The 26612-nt window shown below is 36.2% G+C and overlaps 1 protein-coding gene across 20 annotated transcripts in view; it reads left to right on the top strand.

The window, feature by feature from the left end:
- Positions 1–26612, top strand: part of LOC117572412 (potassium voltage-gated channel protein eag) — an 80910-nt gene that overhangs the window by 29894 nt on the left and 24404 nt on the right. For 17 of the 20 annotated variants that reach the window (XM_052007107.1, XM_052007083.1, XM_034255978.2 and 14 more), the window contains exon 3: positions 24234–24360. In XM_052007107.1, the coding sequence (XP_051863067.1) occupies positions 24234–24360 (127 nt within the window). The remainder of the gene's footprint in view (positions 1–24233; positions 24361–26612) is intronic. The other 3 variants (XM_034256120.2, XM_034255925.2, XM_034255480.2) reach the window with 1 other exon arrangement.

Raw genomic sequence — 26612 nt, 5'->3', positions numbered from 1 at the left:
ATTTGACAAGCTCATCTATTAACGTTCACCCGGCAAAAGGGAAATATTAGTTAACTCGCAAGGAAATTGTAATCATTGGCTTTGGGCATCGAGGGTGTGGGGGTGTGGGGGAAGCATTACAAGCGCCTAGATATCATAGAGAGATGTCAACTTAAGTTTTGCCAAATGCCATTCAAGGTTTCCACAAGGCCGAAGTGTGTCAATCAGGTCGACACACAGGGCAAAAGGGTGGAGGGCAGAGGGCAGAGGGGAAGAGTGCGAGTAGTGTATAATAAGCAAAGATTTTATATTCATACGGCAAAGACTTTAGCCACATGGCTCACTTGCTATCTCCCTCTCTCTCTCTCGCTCTCTCTCGTGCTCTCTCGCTCTGTCCCTTTTCCCTTCAGTGTCCCGCAGTCGAAAGCGGATTACCAGAGCAGCCAAATCAGACATTAAGCCTTTTCCAAAAGGATTTGGGAGCCAAGAGCAAAGTGAATGTCGACAAAATAAAAGCAAATTCGAAAGAGAGAATATAAGAGGAGCCTAGCATAGAGAAAGAGAGAGAGAGCGAGAGATAGAAGGATGCTAAGGTTAGTTAAGGAAACTGCACGGAATATTTCTGATTTTCTTTTCGTTTTCAGTCTATGCTTTCTTTTCTTTTTGTTTTGTATATTCTCGTGTTTTGTTCGAGCTGCAAAGCGTAAAGTGAAAATGCCATAAAGGAAATGCACACAGAGGGAACGGAGAATGGAGAACAAATGGATGTGATGGAAGTGAAAGGGAATGAGACTGAGCAGAGCTGAGGATAAGGATAAGGACTCAAGTGTAGTATAGTTGAGAATGAGCTAAAGGATGTGGAAATGGAAATGGATGTGGAAGTGGAAGTGGGAAGTGTAGCATATTAAGTCGAGGCAAATTGCGTTTGGTGAGCTCAGTTTTTAGGGTCTTAGATTCTAATGTAGATTTCATGGCAGAGCGAGAGAGAGACAAAAGGAAAAGCTCAAAATAGGCGCAAAAAAGTCAAATGCGAATGAGAATACGAGCAATGAAACCAGACGAAAAGTCGCGACGACCGAAAGCAAAACAAACTCAAATTTTTACGTAAGAGAGGAAAAAGTCTTTGATTATACATATTTCTTCATTGTTTGTTGGGTTAAGACCGAACAATCGTTGAAACACATTTCGATTGCTCACACACACACACACATATACACACGCATGGCTTGAGGCTACTTCACAGTTTTTCCGCCAACTGTAATTCAATGAAGGAGAAACAAGAAAGCCAAAAACGAAAAAGAAAAGAAATACTACAGGAGCCCTGCATACATTGTGTTTACGTGCTTTGGCCAAACATTTGCATATCCAATGGCATGTTCAAAACAGACGCCCCCCCCTTCTCCTTTGTGCCCCCGTTTCTTCCTTCGCCTCGGTAGGCACATTACGCATACGCCGCATACGCCAACGCTGCTGCCAACGTCCGTCGGCCTGCTTCGATGGCATTTTCAATCATGATTCTTGGTCGAAACTTCCCCCCTTCCCACTCCACTGTTTGTTTGGGTCGATTGCTGTTTTTCGGGTGGCACTTTTTGGCCAAAAACGTTATTCGGCAACGTTAACAAATTGTTGGGGGCCATAAACAAAGCGAAGCCTCGTGATTAACTGCCACCCACTCTCTCTCTTCATACACAAAAATTGAGCTGCCAGCGAAATTTTGCACAAAATATATATATATAGTAGTATATATATAATGCGATATAATAACAAAAACTTATTAAAGAGCTCCCAGCTGACTAGCTGACTAGCCTTCTCGTCGCTTCAACTTGATGCCAGGTATTGACAATGAAAACTGCTTAGCATCATGCTTCTCTCTCTCTCTAAAGCTATTTAAGAATTACACAAATGGAAATTCCATTCATATTTAGCTTTAACTATAAAACTGATTTATTTCAGTGAATGCCCCAAAGGTGTTGAATGTGCAATTTCTTAAATCTCCGCTTACATTTTTCAACATAATTTACACAATCTTAAACGAAATATTACAATTTTCTCTTTGCTCTCTGGCCGAGAGGCATTTTGTGCTGCTCTATGCAAAGTATTTAATATTCATTTTAGTTGAAGTTGAAAATATTGCACACACACAAATTGAGACAATGCTTGAGGCCTTTTTGTATTTTGTATTTTGATTTTTATTTTCAGTTTTTCGACTTCGACTTCGAGTTGTTGGCTCAGCCTGAAGGGCTTTTCACTCTGGTAGAAAACAATCTATGAATATTTATAAATTGCTGCAAATTTTACTTAATATTGAGAGTGAATGAATTTTCAAAATTTGAAATCATTTTTCGATTGCAAATAACTGCAAATTTATTAAACTGAATTGTTTTGTTTATTATACTATATAATATACTACATTTTATACTCTAAAATACTCTTTATACTATAATATTTACTCTTTAATATAACACACTAATAAAAATACTTCAATCTCTATCATCTGCGTACTCATTAAAATAAACAATTGATTTGTTTGTTTTGGTATTTATGTATGCTTATACTTATACTAAAGTATACTTAGTATACTTTTACTGAACAACATACTATATACTATGTAAAATATATTTATATACTATACTACAATAGAAACACTTTAGTCGGTATCGAAAGCTCGCTTTAAGTTTTTATACCCGCTGCCCATAGGGTAGAAGGGTATTATAACTTTGTGCCGGCAGGAAATGTGATGAATGAAACGATAAAGCCATGTCCGTCCGTCCGTCTGTCCGTATGAACACCTAGATCTCAGAGACTATAAGAGATAGAGCTATAATTTTTTTTCGACAGCATTTGTTATGTTTGCACGCAGATAAAGTTTGTTTCAAATTTTTGCCACGCCCACTTCCGCCCCCGCAAATCAAAAAAATCGAATAACAAGCGTAATGTTAAAGCTAGAGTTGCGAATTTTGGTATATACAATAATTACTACAGTTATGATTTCTGAAAATTTGGTAGTGATCCAATAAAAATTGGAAACTTTCTAGGGGTCTTAGTTGCTTTGGCTGACAATCTGGTATATTGTGCCGTCTATGGTATATTTTGAATGCGGTACTATATCGATATACCAAACATACCATATGGTATATTGTTAGTATTTTTTTTTAGTATTTTCGGTATATTTTGCAAATGATACCGCAATATTTTGCCTTTATTAAAAATGGGTAGCGGGTATCTCACAGTCGAACACACTCGACTGTAACTTTCTTACTTGATTTAAAGTTTGTTTTTGTAAGCTAAAAATTTGTTTATTAAAAATTGAATAAATTGTCATAATACGAAATCATTTTCGATTTGCAAATGACTGCAAACTCATTAAACTAAACAATTGAAGATAAACGATTTTCGGTTTCTGCTCGAGAGTAATAATCTGAGGTTGAAACGCGAAGTCAAAACCACGGCCAGACCCTAAAGCATTTCTCAGTGGTTTATCTGCGACACACAAAACACACACTCAACTGGTTACCACACACACACACACACACACACACACACACTGGCACACAATCGTTTTGCTTGCGCTGTCATTGCAATGCTTGGAATTTGTGTGTTGTCGCCTTTGCGGTGTGCCTCGCACGTTTATCTCGCCTCGACCACGCGCTGTTTGATCTTCGTCAGCAGCAGCAGGCAGGACAACAACAACAACAACAACAACAAGCTAAGCAGAAAATAAAAACAAAAAACAACAACAATTTTTGGCCAAAAGTGTCAGCCAGCTCGTTTGACTTTGCCGGCTTTGAAGTTGCCTCTTATCCACATTGCTTGCCCTCTTCTCCTCTTCCTCCCTCTATCTCTCTCTCTCTCTCTCTCACACTTTTGCAGTGATTTTTCTTCTTTTTTTTTTTTTGCTAATTTTGCGCTTTTGTGAATTTTTGCTGCGATACAAAATGTTTGCTCGGCATTTTCAGCTCTGTGTTTGTGTTTGTGTTTATTATTGTTGTTGTCCTTATCGATAACTTGTGCTTGAACGTGTTCAATGCTCATTATGGCCAATTGGCCACGAGGTCAAAACGAATGCAAACACACACAATGCGCTCTTAAAATGGTGGCCGAAAATGAAATGAACTCGATAAATGTGTGTGTGTGTGTGTGTGTGTGTGTTCGACAATTATTCAAGCGATGTTGTCCACCGATTGAACGTTTGCTTTGTTCACTAAAATGAATGATTAATTGAATTCGGTTCCGGGAAGTGCGTGCTCCGATCTCAGCAACAATTAGAGCGATATGCTTCAAATTTGCTTTTAATGTTTCTCTATTTATTATGCGTATACGCTTTGAATGTCCTTCTCCTTGGCGACGACCATGAATTACAATATAAGAGGAAATTAACGATATTATAGTTGTGTAACAACAATTTCTGATCAAAATTTAAGCTACACACTTTTATGTAAAACAATTCATAAAAATAAACAAAATTTTTTAGTTTGTAAGATATTGAAAGTCAATTTCAATTTCGAGTAAAGTTTATTTAAAATTGTTCAATACAATTTAATTTGTATTCATTTTAACTACAAGTTTATACATTTAGACAACAGTTTATTTAAATTTAATTTGTATTCAGATAGAACTTGAGGTCACAAGGTTTCTTAGCGCTTATTCTGTACTATAGTATATAATAGTATAAAAGAGTATAATGTTTATTATATAGAATAGTATATAATATAGTGCATTATAATGTAAAGTATAAGGTAAACTATAATGTATAGTATATTTTATATAAAAACAGCAGTTCAATGAATAATATGTTAATAATAAACCAAGTCGAATGTTCTCGACTGCATTTTAATCAAAGCAAAAGTTCGCAGTATTGTTATTAAAATATACCAAATGATTATACCCAAAAAGATACAAAATATACCGAGGGTTTTATGTGGTGTATTGATATTCTATTACATAAACTACATATTGATAAGGTCTATATATACTTTATGGGTCGGATATGTCTCATTTGCTGTTGTTATTAAGAAATCCTGAAGTCACAAAGTTATAATACCCTTGATACCATAAATCAATTGGATTTGGTTTACTCTGCTATGATTGAATGTGAAACATTGAGTGGTTAAATTTATCAACAATTTCTGACTGCATTCTTAATAATGATTTCGCATTTTTAGACTACCAAATAACGGTGATAAATGAATTTGCCAATTGAATCTTTATTATCAAGAACTGAAATAAGACATGGTGATTTTGATCGTAGACAAAAGTTGCTTAATACCTGAGAGATGAAAAATTAATTGCAGCCAACACGGCGAATAATCAATACAACTTAAGCAAATCAGAGTTTACATAACTTAACAGTCATTCCGATTCCGAATCCGATTCCGAAACCGATTCAGATTGTGATTCCGAGTTCGATTTCGATTTCGATGGCTATTGCGAGCAGTCATCAAACACACACTGTCGTGTGGCGTCGCATGCAATGTGGCATGCATTCCTTTGGCCATGTCGATAATCCAAATATTTAAACAGACTCGCGTCGCTTGTGCATAAATAATTGAGTGCGTAAGTTTCTGAAGTACGTATTGTGAGCGTTGCCATACGCGTCGTATACGCGATGTCACAGACTGTAGACATTCACGTAACCCGCAACCTGTCCCAGACCCAGACCCAGACCCAAGTTGAGGCCCGTATCCGGACCCGGACCCGGTCAAGCAATCAAGCAATCAGCACCCAACCAAATGCAACAAGCCCTGAAGATTCTGAATGTCTCTCTCTCTGTCTCTCTCTCTCTCTTGCTGGGGCGCAAATTGCTAAAGGGCGTGAGGCAAAGCGGAGGCAACCGAAACGCAGCAGCGGCAGCGGCAGTTAACAATTGCAATTACGACACGATACGACACCAACAGCCAACAACAACAACCAACACACAACAGCAACACACAACAATACAACACAAGCCACCTGATCGCCCCTTTTTGCTGCTGGTTTCGAACCCTTCGGCTGCTCTTAGCCAGCGAGTTATTGATTTTCTCGTTGCCGTTCTTGTTCTTGTTGTTGTTGCTCTGTTTTCTCTGTCGCCGTGTAAATTAATGTTGACTACACGAGGCCGGGGTCGAGCTCCAGGTCCGGGTTGCTTCTCTTTCTCTTTCAGTTTCTGTTTCTGTTTCAGTTTCTGGTTCTGGTTCGGGCAGCGCGCTGCCTTCAAGTTTTGCCATTACATTTATCGATTTTGTGGGTCAACCGACAGTTTTCGCCCCCCTCCTCCACCTCTGCCTCCTCCTCCACAGTCCCTTTGCCATTTGCATGTTGTTGTTGCGCCATTTGTAGCCTTAGCTTTGCTGTGCTCTGTGTTCTGTGTTCTACTCTGCTGTGCTGTGCTGTGCTTTGCTTTGCTTTGTGACACTTAACTTTTGACGTGGTTGCGTCTTTGACCCGTTTTCGTTTTCTTATATTTTCTTTACTTTTCTTTTCTTTTTCTTTTTTGTTGCCTTCGTCTCCGCCTTTTCCCCTTTGTCGCCGGAAATGCGCGAGCAGCGACAAGAAGGTCAAAGTGCGACAGGCACAAATACGAACACAGTTTTCAATGAATATGAATATAAAGTTAACCCGAAAATAAAACACAACATACACACACACACACACACACACACACACACACACACACACACACACACATTGTGAGCGACTGCATTATACCCGGCAAGTTAGCGACCTCATCCTAGCGGGCATACATTTAACATATATTAATTTAAGCAAGAAAAAATTATATAAATCTAATATAAAGTGAAAAAATAAACCATTCATGAACGGAGTGAACAATTGATTCTTTTTTGCACAGCTGTTAATTCTTAATCCTTAATTCTTATAACAAAAAAATGAACTATTCACTAAAGTAAATGGACTATTCAGTTATTAATTTTTCATCTTAAATTCTTTCTTGTACACGAAAGACCAAAAATTAAAAGAAATATTCAGTAAATTCATCAAACTGAATAAGTTTATTGGTTCTCTTTTGTTTGGTTGTTCTGATCTTTAATTCGTTCTAGTTCATGTTAGAATAAAAAATAATAACTATTCGGTGAAGTAAACAAACTAATAAGGTATTTTTAATTAATTTCTGATTTGTAGTCCATTGTTGTTTATTTGTTCACTTTTAAAAGCTATCCAGTATAATGAACAAACAGAATAAGTTCACTTTTAATCTTCAATTCTTACTTATTCATAACCGAAGAAATGAAGAACTATTCCTTAAAGTGAACGTTGCGAATAACTTTATCTATCCTTTATGTTCAGTTGTTCACTTTTGATCTCTCTTCTTCAGTGCTTTACTTTTAATCTTAAATTCGATCTTGTTCATGATCGAAAGGAAAAATTAATATTTCAGTAGAGTGAGTGATAATAATAAGTTTTTTTTGGTTCAATTGTTCACTCTTCATCTTCAATTCGTTCTTCTTCAACAAAAAATATGAGGTATTCAGTAAAGTGAGCAAGCTAAATAAATTCTTCAATTCTTTTTAGTTTAGTTGTTCATTTAAGATCTTGAGTTCATTCATACTCAGTTGTTCACTTTTGAGCTTTAATTCCTTGTTCTACATTTCTTCGTTTCATTGCGGTTAATTGTCTTCTTCTTCAGTTTCAGCGTTAAAATTTCATTGCGTAATATTAATTCTGTATTGTCCAAATATCAAGTGCGAAACTAAATAGCACTCCACACATATTTCCTATGAAAACAGTACAATGCTTAAAATTAAAGAGAATGTGTTAGAACGAAAAGAACGATTAAGTTTGCTGTTCAAAAAACAAAAGAACAAACTCATTCGTTGTGTACACAACACTAATATACAGTATATGTATGCAGGGAGTTGTCTGGGCCGTAAATCATACGCCATGTGGTCCCAAGCACCCCATGACGAGCTGATATTTAGCACCTACTTGCTCGACGCAAGCATAATCACAGCGTTAGCCACTCCACTCCACTTCTCTCCACTCTCCACTCTTTCCACTCTCTCCACTTTACGCCGCCACACGCAACTAATTATTTAACAGCTTTGACCTTTTTGAAGGCGACAAAAAAGGAAGCAGAAACAGGAGAGTTGAGAGAATAAACAGTTTTGCATTTGGTCAGGTTCGGGTCACGTTTCAAGCTAGAGACAGAAAGAGAAAGAGAGAAAGAGAGCGAGTGCAGATTGCAGTTAAATGCTGTTCACGCTTTGAGACCTTCGTCTCTCTTTGTCTTGTCTAATTAACACATGCGAGTTGCGTCTCGTCTCGTCTTCTACTTCTAATTAACGCATGATATTTTATGCAGAAAATCAAGTTCATAGAATTGTGCTCAAGCATATCGAATTGCGTTTGTCTCCTTAATTGGACAACGGCCGATGAGTAGGGGCAAGGGGAGGGGCAGAGAGGCAGCTAAGCGGTAGATTGGTAGATTGCTGGGAAGCGACACATTTAGCATTAAATAAAAGGCCATTTAAGGCCTACCTGAGCCTGTTGGTCAACATGATTATGAGGTTAGGGGGCGACGCGTAGGTTTCCTACACTCATCAAATACTATATAAACAGAGGGGTTGAGGGTGAGGTTGGTTGCATTGTGCGGGGGGTCTGCTCGTCAGACCAATCAAATTGGATTAAGTTGTTGCTGCCGCTTTTGTTTTGTTTGGTTGCTTTCTGTTTGTATTTTGTATTTTCTGTGCCTTTGGGTGGAGGGTGGTAGGATGGGTGGTAAGGGGGCGCACTGTAACTGTGTGGGCGAGGCATGTGTGTTGCCATCTCAGTCACTCAACGAACGTTGCAACGCTGCTGCTCGAGCCGGAGGCCTCTGCTGCTCTCTGCCGCTCCTCTGCGTTCTGTCTTCTGTCAGCTTGTCATGCGTAAGTGGCCGCTGGGCTTGGGCTTGGGGCTTGGGGCTTGGGCCACTGTGGTTCATGATGAGGCCACATAAAAGCCAAGCCAAGACCCGACTAAGCCCAATGTTAAGCGGTGCACAAGCAATTCATGAATACACTCATAACCACTCATATCCCGCCCACTGCTGAGTGCGTCTTCAGGCAGTACTTATTCAATTCATTTACTTATTCAACTCGCTCAATTTCAAGCGTTTCTTTCATTTTATGATCCATAATTAGACAACTTATTCTTTATGCTCATACTTATTGGTAATTGAATCAAATTGTTGCAAAAGTCTATAACAAACAAGCATGAAAGGTTCAGTCGAGTGTGCTCGACTGTGAGATACCCGCTTCATATTCTCAATAAAACCATATTCTAGAAATATACCACAATTATATTAAAATACCGAATTGTATGGTATAATACCCTTCTGCCCTATACCCGCTACCTATTTGCAATTAAACCATATGCTGCAAATATGCCAAAAATATACCAAAAAAATACTAAGATGTTCTAAAGGAAGTATGTATTATATCAATATTTCATTACATTAAAAATGAGAGTACAAATGATACCAGATTGCCATTATCAATAAATAAACCGCAAAAATATTAAAATATACCGATGACTACATCATTCTACCACAAAAATACTAAAATATAGCGATGACTATATCATTATTGTACTACACTAGAAAGATATCATAGACTACAAAATATATGAGATTGCAATATACTAAAATATACCAAAATATACCGTAAAAATACCGAAATATTCCGAGAACTATATTTGGTATATCGTTATTTTACCACATTGAAAATATGCCATAAAGTACAATATATACCAATTTGATATATACTAAAAATATACCAAATTATACCGCAAAAATACTAAAATATACTGATGACTATGTTATAATACCAGTATATACAGTATATACCAAATTGACATATACTAAAAATATACCAAAATATACCGCAAAAATACTAAAATATACTGATGACTATGTTATAACACCCTTCCACCATGACTATCGGATATACAAAATACTTTCGAAACATTGCAACAACACTGCGTATGCGTAATTTTCTAGTGGCACAAATTATTCAAAACTTCTATGGCAAATTTGAAAGTTTCTAGCGTTTCATGCTACACTATCTATTACAAAAAAGTTGTTGAGCAATAATTTTGCGATATTTGCGAGCTAAAAAAACTGCAGCAAAAAATCGAAAACCAAGTCAAAAGTTTCTTATTCGCTCTCTCTTTTTCTCGGGGTTGGTAGGTGTTAAATTTCAGCTGCCCGAAAGTTGTTTTTTTTTTTTTTTGTTGAGCTGTCAGTTGATTCTGTGACACAGTTTGCACTCGCTTAATGAGTATTTGCATTACATTCGCGTGGCGCATTCGCTCATTTTTGTTGAGTGCTGCACTCTTGCTCGGGTTGCTCTTTGTGATGTCACAAATTGCGTGTTAAAACGAAACAATTTTCCGTTGCCTGGAGAAAGGCGAAAAGCCGCAAACGTAACGCAGCGCAAACGCAACAACAAAAACAACTTGCACGCACATCCCGTTATAAATGCGAGTGAAAGAGAGAACGAGAGAGTGATAGTGTGAGAGAGAGAGAGGGAGATAAGTTGACTGTGTGTGTTGTCTAATTTGGTTAAAGTATTGCAGACTTTTCAGGACGTTCGCTCGCTGCACGCAACGCGCTAAAGTTGCCAAAAATGCAAACAACAAGAATTTATACACACTCGCACACACACACACACACACACACACACACACACACACACACACACACACACACACACACACACACACACACACACACACACACACACACACACACACACACACACACACACACACACACACACACACACACACACACGCAAAGTAAGCGCATGCATTTTGCCAACAAGGAAAGTTTTGCGGGATTTTGGCTACATTTTTGCCGCTAGAGTGTTTTTGTTCTTGTTGCTTTTAGCCAAAAGTTTACGCAATCAACTATTTTTGTGAAGGCAGCAAATATGTTGCCACTGCCACAGGGCAGCACACACACACATACACACACCGAAAGAGAGAGCGAGCGAGAGAGAGAGAGACGCCAATGATAATGAGGTTGGTGGAGGGGACAAAAAAAAAACGAGGACAAAACTTCAGTAAAAGCTGCGAAGCATGATAACCAATGGCGCCGCCTGTCTGTGTGTGTGTGTGTGTAATAGCTCTCACTCACACACGGACACATTCAAACACTCTGGCAAAATGGCAATAATTTGAGTTTTTGGTTGCCAAATGTAAATGATGACTCTCTGATGTGACCTGTGACACTCGTCTCATACAGTTGCCGCCTCCCACTTCTGATGACTGGGCGTGGCAGTGGCTGCACGAAAACACAATTGACCTTGGCAGCGCCAAAAATGGCAATTGCTGACTGCTAACAGCAGCAACAACAACTTCAATTTCAACTTCAACTCATTGTTGCCCCAAAAAGTAGGCAACACAATTTTACAATTTTGCCATTTTCCTTATTTATCAAATTTGCGGCTTAAACGCTCAAAACATCGTATTAAATTTGATTTCGTTTTTATGGCAACAACAGCTGCGCATATACTTTGCGAGGTGTGTCACAACAGTTGGGCATAAATACTTGATGGACTGCAAATAAAACACGTAATGAGTGTAAAAATATATCAATACATTTCGGCATATTTATTTTTTATACAATATCGGACTATATCTCAATCTAAATACCCTTTGCTACTTTTAAAGCAGCCACAAGAACTGACAAAGAGTTTAAGAGCACAATCTCTTAAAGACTGGCATCGACATTTTTAGTATTTACTTGATTATTTTCTTTTATTTATATATTTTATATTACATGTTTTGCTCTAATAATAAAAATGAGGCATTACAGTTTTTAAATTATCTTTAAAATTAAACTCAATGTTTCTTTTTCAAAATCAATTATAGTTAACACTTTATTAGAATAATAGAAAACAAAAGCAAGCAATGCGAATCCAGTTTTATTTATTTATTCGGGTCTTGACCTAATAATTAACAGCGATTTCCTTATATCCTTAGGTTCAATTTACACAATCTTTATTTACTTTATATTTATTATGTGCTGCTGACATAATTAATTTTCTGTTTATAATTTTTGATTTGTTAAAGTTGCCCAGTTAGGTAACAGTGCACCTTTCTTTGTTATCATTTCGTTATTATTTTAATAAAAAAAAAAAAAAAATACTAGCAGATACCAAAACTATTTTTCCAGTTGCATACTTTTAGGCTGCGAAATAAAATTCATGGAAGTAATAATGTTGTTATTGGGGACTGTTTATTTTATTGCATACTTTTAGGGGCAGCATTGAATATTTGCTCCAGGATTTATAAATAGCTCTAGCAGCCACGAATCCCGACGCTTTTTGACCGGACTGAGTTTGCTAGGTTCGTAAGGACCTCTTCAACCGATCTGCATCAAAAAATATAGGGGTCATCTAAGAATCTAACACTTGAAAATTTGTTGTCCCAGAACCGAAAGAAACATGCCCAATACAAAAAATCCTTTGTATCTCGTAAGCCACATGGACGAATCGAATGTCCTTTGGCTAGATGATAGCCATAAGTGAGCAAAGATAATTGACATACATATCGCTAGGATATGCAAGGATATTCCTGAGTTATAGCCTGTTTTCTACAAAGGAAAAAATCCTTCTAGTTCAGCTGTTTCAAGGACTATCGTCCTTAGATTTGTGAATTCGAACTTCCCATAGCAAATGCTATCCGTGTACCAAAGGACATCCCTCTAGTCCTTCAAATGGCCGAGATAAGGACGATTTGTGGATTTTTCGGCAATTTTTCTATGCTACCCCCTTAGAAAAATTTGAGGCAACATTTTTTGTTAAATTCTATAAATCTTTAAATGCCAGTCGATAGTCTTGGTTGTCCTGAGCATAAAAATATATATCCTTCCAGGATCCATAAGGATATGGCCAAATTAGAGAGAGCGTAAGCAAATTTCTTGGCACCTCCTCAAAGTATGCAACAAAAATTTAATATTTTTTTCCAAGCGCCAATTTCAAATTTTAAATCAACCGACGGAAAAATAAAAGTTGTTAAAAATTAAAATTAAAAAAAAAAAAGTAAATAAAATAAATTCAATAAATTACAAAAATAAAAAATATCTCTAAAAGCTTTGAATTAAGAAAAATAAGTATGAATATTTTAAGTGAGAGATTTGAAATCTTTCAACTAAACACTTTCTTACAATGGAAAAAGCTAAAACCATATTATGAAAATATAAGTTTGTGAATTGAATACGTTTTAGAGATGAATATGCAAAGAGCTGACTATCCACACATTTTTATATGGATCATTTAATTATATAAATAGCTATTCAATGAATAAGCTCTTCTATTTTCTCAAGTTTTCAAGTGATTTAAATAATTTCAATCAACTTTACTAGAAATGAACAACAGGATTTCAACACTCGAGCTTTTTTCCCAAGTACGTTGCTGTTGACTAAATTTCATGTTGAGTGCTGGCTTTGTTTGACTTGGATCAACTGACATATAAATATTAATGCATGAAATTGTACATTACTTTCCCGAGGATGTTCTTCTGGGCGCCCACAGATTGTTAATTAGTTGCCATGTAAATGTGCGCACTGTTTGCACGTCTATAATTCAATCCGAGAGACATAAATTCAGAGTCTCTCTCTTCGGCTACTATTTGCCTGCATATTTAATGTGCCCATTGAAATAAAAAAAGGGGCAGTCTCGACCGGCAATTAAAAAAAGTGAAGCAAAAATAATACGACCCATGAAATTCAAGTAGAAAATTAGCAAAGGCGTCAGCTATAAATTTTTAATGATTTTTGTGTGAAGTACAGGGTATGTTAACGACTGTCAGCTGGTTGGCAATTTTGTTATTTGTGTTTATGTTTGCATAGAAGACGGCATAAAATATGCAACAGCAACGCGTTGTCTGGCTGCTGCTGCTGCTGCTGTTTGCCACGGACTGTGTCAAATTTCTAATTATAAAAGGCAAAAAATAATTCACCGCTCGGTGGCGAGCAACGCGCAACTCGCACTTAATTATGCAAATTTAATAACAAAGCCAAGTGCGACACACACACCAACACATACATAATGTCATTAGATGATAAAGTAAAAAAGTTTGAGAGCGCAGAGGGACGCAGAGCAAAAGCTTAGATTGTGCAAGGGGCGGCGACAAAGTTCGGCTTTCGGTTTTGCAAGGCTGCTGCTGCAATTCGCCTGAAGCATGCCCCAAGGAATTGTGCTGCTACTGTTGGCCAAACAATGTCCCCTCCTATGTCCCCCTCTTCGCTTCTCTTCACTCCTCGCTCGCTCACCTGGCAGCGCTGTAATGTAATTAAATCGCATTGCTAAAAAGGGGTTAGGTGAGGTCTGCTCTGCTCTGCTTTCTTTTTTGTTATACATTTCGGACAATAAAATTTATGCACTCGACTGTGGCGCAACCACAGAGAGAGAGAGAGAGAGCGTGTGTTGCAGGGGGACAACTAAATGACATGGCCAGCTGGCAAACTGGGGCCTAATCGCTTCGCCTCGCCAAGCCAAGAGGCGAAGGCAGCAGCTGGCTATTGTCACTGCCCAGTTGTGTGTAAAGCCATGTGTGTGTTTGCCAGTGTGTGTGTGTGTGTGTGTGTGTTTATGCATAAAGGATAATTGCAAGGCACGCTCGTTGTGCGGTTGGCAAAGTGCTGTGGGGGGAAAAGTGAAAGCCCACGTTTCTCCCCTCTCCGCTAATGTCATTAAATCCAGCTTTTGTCTCTGTGCGAACGCGTAAGGCAGTCACTGTATATATGTGTGTGTGTACTGGGCTTAAAACAAAAGGCGAACAACAACAAGAGAGGGAGAGAGAGAGTGAGAGAGAAAGAGAGATAGGGACAGCAGTAAGCTTGAAAATGCAAAACCACAGAAAATAATGACACAAAATGGCTTCAACAGTCAGACTCCGAAGCTCAAGCCTCAAGCGGAAATGAAAGTTTTGCAGTCACACACACAAACACACACACATAATGTGCTAGTTTTGTGGCAGCAGATGAAACCACTTACCGCATATATGGCGACCACATTCTCAAATGCAAAATCGAAACCAAATGGAAGTTCACATTCAAATCAATCAACAGTCACCTCTCGTCTCTTGCTATACTCGTAAGTGTGCCACACGGGTAATTGAGCAGCCAAGGTGTATGTGTGTGTGTGTTTGTGTGTGGGACAGCCAAATAGTGTGTGCTCCTCTCTCTCTCTCTCTCTCTCTCTCTCTCTGGCAGCAACAGCAACTCATCAATCATGCGGCAGGCGCAGGAAGCAAAACGAAACTCTGCCTTTTGCTGACATTTCAACTGGGCTGTCACATGGTGTTGTCCTGTCTGAGTCCTGCCGAAACCGAAACTGTAACTGAAACTCGGCCTGAAATTAATGATGAAATTATTATAATTAAATTGCCTTTTGTCGCTCCTCTTCAGCCTGTTCGTTATGTTATTATTATTATTATTATTATTATCGTTATGGTTAACGTAATTGTTGTTGTCCTTTCGCACGCCATCTTCCCTTTGCTGTTTTTGTTGTTCAGCTTTTTTTTTGCAGCCACGAATCAAATTCACATTAATTACACAAAACTGACACCGAGTTGACCTTTATGAGTTAAGCATCGCGTCAGCCACTTTTCAGCCATGCTCTTTCATTTTTCACATTTATTCAACATCCAGCTGCAGCAGCATCATTAATATTATCGTGACTCCAATTTAAAGCCGCATGCGACAAGTTACGTGTGTCATGGGATCGCACAATAAATTCGCTCGCCTGTTGCAGCCGCCGCGCCGCTAATAGAGATGCAACTTTCTCTGTAAAAAGGACATCATTTAATAATTCGCATAATAAACTGTTTCCTAATCTGTAAACCATAAAACTCTGACTTTCAATTCAAATTCTTCTTTATATATTCGACTCTAAATTGAATTTGTAGAGGGGAATATAATATTTTGATACCCGCTACCCCTACTATTCTATGATATATTTTGGATGTAGTAATATATTGGATTACGAAATATATATATTAGTATATTTTACTATGATATGTTTTGAATGTAGTGTGTGAAGAACAGATTATGTTAACGACTGCTCCCTTATCTGTAAACTATAAAACTCCGACTTTCAATTCAAATTATTTTCTATATATTCGACTCTAAATAGAATTTGTAAAGGGGAGTATAATATTTTGATACCCGCTTCCTTTACTATTCTATGGTATATTTTGAATGTAGTAGTATATTGGAATACGAAATATATATATTAGTATATTTTATTATAGCACAGAGTATGTTAACGACTGCTCCCTTATCTGTAAACTATAAAACTCTGACTTTCAATTCAAATTCTTCTTTATATATTCGACTCTAAATTGAATTTGTAGAGGGGAATATAATATTTTGATACCCGCTACCCCTACTATTCTATGATATATTTTGGATGTAGTAATATATTGGATTACGAAATATATATATTAGTATATTTTACTATGATATGTTTTGAATGTAGTGTGTGAAGAACAGATTATGTTAACGACTGCTCCCTTATCTGTAAACTATAAAACTCTGCATTTCAATTCAAATTCTTCTCGATATATTCGACTCTAAATTGAATTTGTAAAGGGGAATATGATATTTTGATACCTGCTACCCTTACTATTCTATGGTATATTTTGAATGTAGTAGTATATTGGAATACGAAATATATATATTAGTACTATAGCACAGAGTATGTTAACGACTGCTCCCTAATCTGTAAACTCTAAAACTCCGACTTTCAATTCAAATTCATATCTATATATTCGATATCTTAGACTCTAAATTGAATTTATAAAAGGTAACATTATATTTTATACTTGCCACCCATACTATTCTGTGGTATATTTTGGATGTAGTAGTATACTGATATACAAATATATATATATTAGTATATTTTACTATGATATGTTTTAAATGTAGTGTATGAAGTACAGAATATGTTAACGACTGCTCCATAATCTGTAAATTATTTCAGATTCTTATCTTATATCGTAGACTCTAAATTATAAAGGGAAATATGATATTTTTATACTTGATACCCATAATATTCTATGGTATATTTTGAATGTATGTAGCAGTATATTGATATACGAAATATACATAAAGTTTAGTATATTTTACCACGGTATGCATTGAATGTAGTAGTATATTAATATACGAAATATATGTTGGTATATTTCACTATATCATATTATTAATATAGTATATTTATATATGAAATCTGTATTTCGGTATATTTTAAATGTTGTAGTAGATTAGTATATGAAATATGTATATATTTTGGTATATTTAAGTATCTCTAGGTGTATTGATTTGGTATATTGGAACAACTAATGCCGCACTGTTTTAATTGAAAATGAGTAGCGAGTATCTCACAGTCGAGCACTCTATATATTTTTATACCCGCTACCCACAAGATAAAAAGCTATTGGAACCTTATGTCAACATATGTACATTTTGTATTCTATGATATATTGGGAATGTATATCGATATACGAAATATATGTTTTGATATATTTGATAGTAATTTTTCGGTTGCAGTATTTGATATCTGTTGATATCGATGCCGCACTGTAAATTTCTGATATATTTATAATGGCTCAACAATTTTACATTGGCAAGCATAAGAAAAACATTAAGATCTTCAGCTCCAACAATGAGTTTCTGTAAATGAAAAACTGACTTGTAATGAGCATGGAATTCTTTTATTTGTTTAGACTTTACTGCCTCGAAACTTCAAGTTAATATAAAAATCACATCTTGGCATATATTTTATTTTTATCTTTTTAATTTACCAGGTTCTCAGTTAAGATTTTTGAAATTTCCCATCAATATTCAAAAAGCAAACATAAACCAAGATTGTTTTACATGAGCAAGAAGATCATTAAGATCCTTCCGTAATTCTTTTACAGATTTTCTTAAACAATAGAGAAAATTCTATGCTTTTTAGTTTTTCAACTTTACAGGCATTAAACTTCAAATGCATAGAATAATCAAATAAGATTACGTAGCACATAAAATATTTTATTCTTCCGAGTTAAGTATACTTTTATACTTTTGTATACTTTTTAAACGATAATAAAATAGGTAACATCAATTTAAACAGTATTCAATAGCCAATTAGATAAATTAGATTTTAATAATTTGAAACATGGTTTGTAGACATTGCAAGCTCTTCAACTGCTTGAGTTCAATATGGAGTCAAATGTCTTTAAAACAGAAATGGAAGCAAACTTGAGTTTTCTTCTATTTATATAGCAGCTGTCAAAGCAAGTCTAGTAAAGTTGCAGCTTAACGTTGACTTTAACGTTAAATGCTGCTCATATGGTGCTCTAGTTTGTCCTCAATACGGCAGGCAAGGATCTAGAGTTGTGTTTGTGTTGGTGTTGGTGTCCAATGCTAACGGTAATGCGCCTTGAGCTTAAAAAGAAATCGCGTCTGTCAAATGGCCCAAACAAATTACAAAACTTTGCCGGCCATCAGCTTTGAATGCCATTAGGTGTTGTATAGTGACGGCACGCCTTAACACCCCACCTTCTATCTGCTGTCTGTCCAAGCATACACAACCACACACACACATACACACACACACACAAATACACACACACAGACACATATGCATAGTGCAAGTGTCCACTTTGCGAGTGGCAGTTGATATAGTAAAATGTAGTGACGTTGACATAATGGCAAAATCAAACACGCACACACAGCACACAACACAACACACAGCACAACACACAAGCCATGGCATCGGAGTAGTATACTTACTATATAGTACACCTAGCGGGGCTTAAGTTAGTGAGTGCCACCATAATAACAAATATACTCGAGTGCAGAGCGTAACAATTAGAGATGGGCGCATGTCTCACAACTATCGAGCACGCCTCGCAGTCGTGACACGATGCGAAGCGATTATAAGATGATATTTGTATATTCCAATTATTTCTTATTTTCGATTCTCAAGTTTTAAATATTTATTTAGTATTGAATACTTAACAATCACCTTTACAAATTATTTTATATTTTATTCCAATATATTTGATTGAATATTAAATAAACTGCGTATCTAATTTATATTTATAATATATCATATTGAGTTTAGTTAATATTAAATTGTTACTTTTTTGTAGTAGAAATTTGCTAAAGTTTCCCTTAGAACTTTTAAAATTATTAATCGGAATAACTATAATAAAGACTTCAGATAAGCCTCTTAACTGAAACCCGTATTTGAAAATATCCCATAAATTTTCAGAGTAAATATTTAAAGAGATACAAGAGAGGTTTGTAGATATTTTCAGGTCAATTGAAGCAAAGGAGAATAAAACTAGGACATATTAATTGATATTATTGGCAATTCAAGTAGAGACAAATTTTACAGTCCACAATTTAACTTTAAAACACATTTGAATATTGAATAAAAGTGGAAAATCTTTGTTGATGTTAAGCCTTGAAATAATGACGAAATTTATAGCCAATGAATATAATGCTAAAAATAAAATATATTAGCAAGTAAAATAATTGAATTTTTATGCCAACTTTTATTATATAGCTCACATTTATCGATAAGTAAACGATATACATAAACAAGAAAAGAAATTGAATACAATTTCAAAATAGATCAAGTATACATCTTAAATGATATTTAACGAAAAGCATTATGGCTAAGTAATTCTATAGAATATCGCTGAACGATTTTCCAAAGCGGATAATGCTACGAAAGTGCAGAGGGAGGAGGGACAGATAGGGAGGGACAGAGCTCTAATAGCTTCCACTTCCCCTCGTTTTGGATAGCTGGCAACCGCCTTGGGTCGCATGCAAATCGTGTTGCTCGTGTACAAACACGAAATCAACTCGAAGTAACGAGATATCCAACAAGATCCAGGGCAAAAGCTTGGCGACCCACAGCCAAAGAGGGGCGAAAGGGGAAGGAGAGAAGAGGGGGGGGGGGGGGGGGAACCGGCTGCACGGCAGCAACTGTTGACACTACAAAGTAGCAACTGTTTTTGTTGTTGTTGTTGTTATTGTTGCTGATGTCCTTGTTGATGTCGTAAAAACGCAAGCGTCTACCAAACACACAAACACTGAGTGTGTGTGAGTGTGAGTGTGTGAGTGTACTTATGAGTGTAGTCGACAGAGCAGCGCATATGCATTCTCCCATTTGATAGCATGTGCATATTTTTCCCCCATTTTATACACACACATAGGGAGAGAGAGTTGCACTTATTCGCGAGCCAACACTCACATACACTCAGACATATTCATTGGCTAGCCACGTGCATGTGAATGTGAATATTTAAGTGTGAGTGTGTGGATATGTGTGTGGATATGGGTTACTGTGTTGTGCCTTCGCTTCGCTTGCATGTCATGCATGTCATTGCACACGGCAACTCACACACACACACACACACTCTACCACATACACTCATACAGTCGCTAAACCATTTCACCTCGATACACCGCATCTCACACCCCCGCCTAATGTCAATAAATGTGCCAGCACGAGCTGAGCTTAAGTATGCAGCACAACTGTGCACAACTGCAGAATTCTCGCATGTCGAAAAATATTGCAATTTGGCTGCCATTGTTGCTGCATTCTGCATTCTCTGCTCGCTGCTGCAGCTCTTTTCATTAGCGAACCAAAACGAACCAAATGAACCAGTCCAATCCCAATCCTAGCAGCAACGAACAGACACTGAATTCGATTAAAACTAAAAGAATACATATGAAATTGCAATCGAGCTCATTAAACATTGTAAAATGGACGTAAACAACTCGGTACGATTTATCATGTGAACAAAACACAGTATTGAAATGTAATCAAATCTTACATAAATATTGCTGAGATCATTTCAAAATTGAACCCAGCAAATAGATTCTTAAATCCAGTTAAAAATTCTAGGATGGTAATTCTTGAAACTTGAAAATATAAGATTGTCAAAAAAGTCTTGCTGTATTTTTATTGAATTTTCAATTGTTCGTAAAATTTGTTATAATAATGCGATTTAAGTCAAATATGCGCCGTTTTGTTCGATGACAACGAGATGCCAACTTCATAATGCCCCTCTTATAGATATATTCATATTCCCCAAGAATATTATTATATTTGTACTTCCATGATTTTATTGCTTGAATTAATTAATTTCTTTTAAGTCGCAATGAATGAAAATAAATGTCAACATAAATTTCGATTAACTAACAGCATTTGGAAGCAAGAGTTTTTATTTTTTGTGTTTACAATATGTAATAGTATATTATAATAATACTAATAATTTTCATTACATAAAATTTAGTTGCGATAAGATAAAAATTGGTGTAGAAAACGCATCTGCAGTCGGGTTTAAAATCTGGTATATTTTTACTTCTATTATATATAATATATTGAATAGAGTAGTATACAATATAAATATAGTATCAAAGTACCAATTAAAGACATTTGTATATTTTTTGGTATATTTTACGGTTTTTTGCTTTTATTAAAATTAAGTAGTGAATATCTCAATGTCAATCATTGAAAATCTGGTATCTGATATATTTTTTACTCAATGGTATATTTTAAATATAATAGTATATCAATATACCAAATAATTTCATCGGTATTTTTTCATATTTTTGGTATACTCGCTCGCCTGATAATCTAGTATGTTTTGTACTCTATGGTATATTTTAAATATAATAGTATATCAATATACCAAATAATTTCATCGGTATATTTTCATATTTTTGCTATACTGGCTCGCTTGATAATCTAGTATGTATTGTACTCTATGGTATATTTTAAAAGTAATAGTATTATTTTTATTTATATTATATATAATATTTTGAATAGAACTAGTATACTATATAAATATAGTATCAACATACCAATTAAAGGCTTTGGTATATATTATATTTGGTATATTTTAAAATACGGTTTTTAAGTAGTGAATATCTCAATATCAATGATTGAAAATCTGGTATCTGATATATTTTTTACTCAATGGTATATTTTAAATATAATAGTATATCAATATACCAAATAATTTCATCGGTATATTTTCATATTTTTGCTATACTCGCTCGCTTGATAATCTAGTATGCTTTGTACTCTATGGTATATTTTAAATGTATATATATCCATATATATATAGTATATTCATATACCAACGTTTTTTAGTATATTCATACCGCACTGTTTTGCTCTTATTTAAAATGGGTCTGGAGTATCGAACATCTTTCCTTCTTGTTGATCTGAAAACGATGATTGAAATGTAAAATTTGGTATCAATATATTTTCCATCGATCGAAAAGTTCTTTAGCTCAAAAAGTTCATTCTATTCTTTTCGCGCAGTTGCAAATTTAATAAATAATTCTTAAAGTAAACACAGCTGTGATTTAACACTCTTTACAATTTGCACAAAAAATTGCCTTAAATGGCATTTGATTGGCTTGCCAGCAAAGTTGATCAAAGTTGAGCCCGGAGCTGCGGAACTGTTGCAACTAGTTCCCATCGACATCAATTGGCATCAATGGATTTTAGCCTAAATGTGCGTGTGTGCCACAATAATAACGACAATTACTGGCAATAATAGTAACGACAAAAGAAATAACAACAATGGCCCAAAAAAAGCAAAAAAAAAAAAAAAAATAGCTAGTAAAAGGCAAACAAGAAGTCAGGCTATGGCATTTTAGCAGCCATGCGATGGCAGCGCGTGGTTTGCTTGTGCCACACACACACACACGTTGCACGTTGCACGTGGCAAGTACTAACTTGGGTAAAATGGGAGGCGATTGCAACCGCCATTAGTTGACTGGCTGCACTAAGCTAAACCGAACTGAACTGCATCAATATAAACAGAACGTAACGTAACGCAAACCAAAAACAGAGTTGCATGGAGCTGAATGAAAGTGGCAGCAGATGAGATAGATAGATAGAGACAGAGAGAGAGACAGAGAGAAGGAGTGGAGAACGCGGCAATCAAATGGCATTTTATTATGAATGACAACATTTGAAATGTTCCAATTACGCGCAAATATTTTGATAGATGCGACTCTTTGCTTTTGCCACACTCGAAATACTCATGACTGTCTGACTGACTGAGTGACTGACTGACTGCCAGGATGACAAGCTGACAAGCTGTTTTGGCTCAAAACATGCTGGTAATTTGTGCACAGAGCGCAGTGTTGCATGCGACAGTTATCGGTGATCAGAGTTGTTGAGCGTTGATAACGTGGCCACTTCAATCAAGCACCGATTATTGTGAATACTTTTGAGTACAATTGGCGCCACGCTTCAGCTCTTTGAATAGCTCATTGCATTTGACAGGCAATTATCGAGAGCTTAGCAAGACTTTTATTTAGATTACTTATTTAATTTACTCGGTATTTTAGTTTATCCAAGATTTTGGATACACAAAATAATTGAGTTAATTACTATTTGATGCACAGTGTTTTGTATATATAGTACATATCAAACTATAAACCTGGTCGGTGACTAAATTATACGAGACGATAAACTATCGGTTAAGTACGTATAAATATTATGAATTCTTCTTATTCTTAAAAGGTTTAGTCTACTACATAATTTGTATTTTATTTTAGTATTTTAGCTTTATGCCTGGTGTATCTTTCTTATATTACTGATATTCAGGACAATTTGTCAACATATTAAATTAAATATATAATGATAGAAAGATTAAATAATCATAAATTGTTCACTTCATTTGAATCATCAGACATAAATAATATATTTAATGAATATATACATTCAATTCATTAATATGAATATATTTTGCATGTTTAAATAATCAAGTTTAGAATTATTGACATTGAATATTGTTGAGGCGTTCGCATTATTAATGAGCATTTCTTTTTATTCAATTTTAATAAAATTGTAATAAATTGTAATAAAATTGCAGCCACAATAAATATAATCAAAATAATTAGATTTGAATTGTGATAAATTGGGAAAAATTACATTTGAATTCAACATCAATAATTCAAATATGAAAATATGATAAATATAATAATTGATAATTTATTTAATTAGTGTAATTACATGAACTTATTTATTAGCATTTTAAGGTCAAGTATTGAGTAGTAAAATAATAAAATATTCAATATAATTTCCCCACATACTTTCTTTCTGAATTAACTTATTTAAGAGTATTAAAGAATCAAGTTTAGAGTTTTAAGATATTCAATATAATTTACTGATTTAGACAGGAAGATTGCACAGTTAATAAATGTATGTACTTAACATCGTTCTGTCTTTATCTATTTACAGCGGACAGCTCGTTTCTATTGGCCAACGCACAAATCGTCGATTTTCCGATCGTCTACTGCAATGAGTCCTTCTGTAAGATCAGCGGCTATAATCGAGCCGAGGTCATGCAGAAGTCGTGCAGGTATGTGTACGTATTGCCGATTTATACTCACTCTCTCTCGCTCTCTGTTCTTTCTGTTTCTCTCTCTCTCTGTCTACATATGAATATCTGTATATCTCTTTGAATTCTATATGTAATGAGTTCCTGCAATCAACAGCTGCTCAACGCGCGCGCTCTCTCAATATTATACATACATAACATAACATATATATAAATGTCTATCTCGATTGTATTTAACTTGTATTCTTTCTAGCCAACACACAGCTCAAAGCAGCATTCATAATCATCATTTTGCATATACGTATACTTGTTTTTTTTTTTTTTTTTTTTTTTTTTTTTTGTTGTAGTTCAGTAGATGTCGCCGTAGCTTTACATACGTAGATGTCGCATTCTAAATCGAAGTGAAATTAATTTAAAATCGGAAGCAAACACAAAAAACCAACACAACCATTAATAACAGTTAAGAATTGAAATGCCCTGTGGATTTGCTTTACACTGACTCGTACTTAATATTTGGCTCTGAAATGTCTTGTGCGCATTTGTGGCTGACAAGTAAGCGGATTGCTGGAGATTTGGCTTCTTCTCTCAGCAGGACAGACTGACTATGTTATCCTCTCGTCGTCGGGCAGCCGCAACAGCAGCAGCAGCAACCGAAATTCTCTTGTCCATTTATCAACGCATTATGTTGGAATTAAGAAAAACATCTGCACTTCCGGTCCACTGTTCCGCTGGGCGGCCAAAGCGTAACTCATTGTTTTCACATACGAGAATGACCCCCGACTCCGATTTCGACCCTCTTCCCCATTTCGTTAAAAAAAAATATATATGCCGTCAGCTTTTAAAGCCGAAAAAGCACTCGTCGTCGCCACTGCGAAAAGTTGTTGTGTCATGGAAAATAATCGTTTTGCGACTCGGCCAAACAATGGCGAAACTGTGGCGAAAGAGATTTGCTAATTTGATGTACGTACTCTCTCGTATTGTGTTTCGTACATGAGGCAAATTGATTTTCACGTTATGTTCGCTTGCCTCTAGCCTAACATAAATCAGCAACAGCTCAGCGTTGGTCGCAGTGTTGGCTCAAGTGCCTGTCAAACTGTGAAAGGGCAACATAGGAACTGCTGCAAATCTCCAGCGAATTGTTTGTAATTTGCAAGCAAAAATTGCCACAACCGTTGGCCAAACACAAAAAAAACAGCAGAAAAGTGAAATGTGAAAAAAACCGTATGCAAGCTAGTTCCCCAGCTAGTTCCGTGCCCCGCGATCCGTTTCCCGCATTTCTGGTCAGCAGTTGGGGCCAAACTTTTGTAATGCCAATCTACCGCTTAGCTGACTGCTGCTCATGCTGTCTCGCTCTGTCCACCATAGTTGTCTCGCTCTCTTGTACTCCGTCTCTGTCTCTTGTGGGTATTTTTTTTTTGTTTTTTTTTTTTTTTTTGAGTTGCGCTTTGACCTACTTTGTTGCTGTGACCGCGTGTAAAAAGAAACCCAAGCAAAAGGTTGACCAAAAAAAAAAGAACGAAAGAAAGAAAGAAAATCTTTCTTTATTTTTTCCTTCTCTGTTTATTTTGTTGTTTGTTTGTTGAAAGTGTTTGTTGTCGTTGTTGCCGTGTTGCTGTTTGTTGTTGCTTGCTTAACTGCGCGCACTTTCTTTCAATTTGCCATTACAGCAGTTTGTGGCGCCTTTTAACTCGTGCCCCAGTCCCTGCCCCTGCCCCATGCCACAGTTAGTTTTCCAGTATATTGAGTGGAGCCTAAGCTCCCCAAGTCCATGGCAAAGTGTGCGACAAAGAGCGGCGTAATGTGTCCAAGCTTTTGTGTTTGCCTTGTAACCCAATTTTGTGCTTGTCTGTGCCTAAGCGCGACTACACACACACACACACACATAGACACTAATACAGTGAAGCATAGAGATACACGTATGTAATGTGCAGAAACAGTTCATTGCACAAAATGGCCGGCGGAGCGGAAATGAGTCGCTTTACGTTTTTGCCCGTGACGTCGCCTCAATATCGCTGTCGACGTCGCAGTTTGTTGAACCTTTGTGCTGGCATAAATAAATACAAGCCAGCATACATATGTATGTACATATGTAGTTATATTGTATGTGAATGCCATTCGCATAGCTGCAGCAACAATAACAAGACCAACAACAACAACAGCAAACAGCCCAAACACAAATTAACAGTTTTTATTGTGTCTCTGGCTCTCTGCATTCGCTTTCCCATTCCCATTCCCATTCCAACTGCCAACTGCCATCTGCCATTCCCATTGCCATTTGC

Source organism: Drosophila albomicans, chromosome X, assembly GCF_009650485.2.
Source record: "Drosophila albomicans strain 15112-1751.03 chromosome X, ASM965048v2, whole genome shotgun sequence".
Lineage (NCBI taxonomy): Eukaryota > Metazoa > Arthropoda > Insecta > Diptera > Drosophilidae > Drosophila > Drosophila albomicans.
Note: the sequence above shows the minus strand (reverse complement) of the source record. Positions and strands in the feature narration are given on the sequence as shown.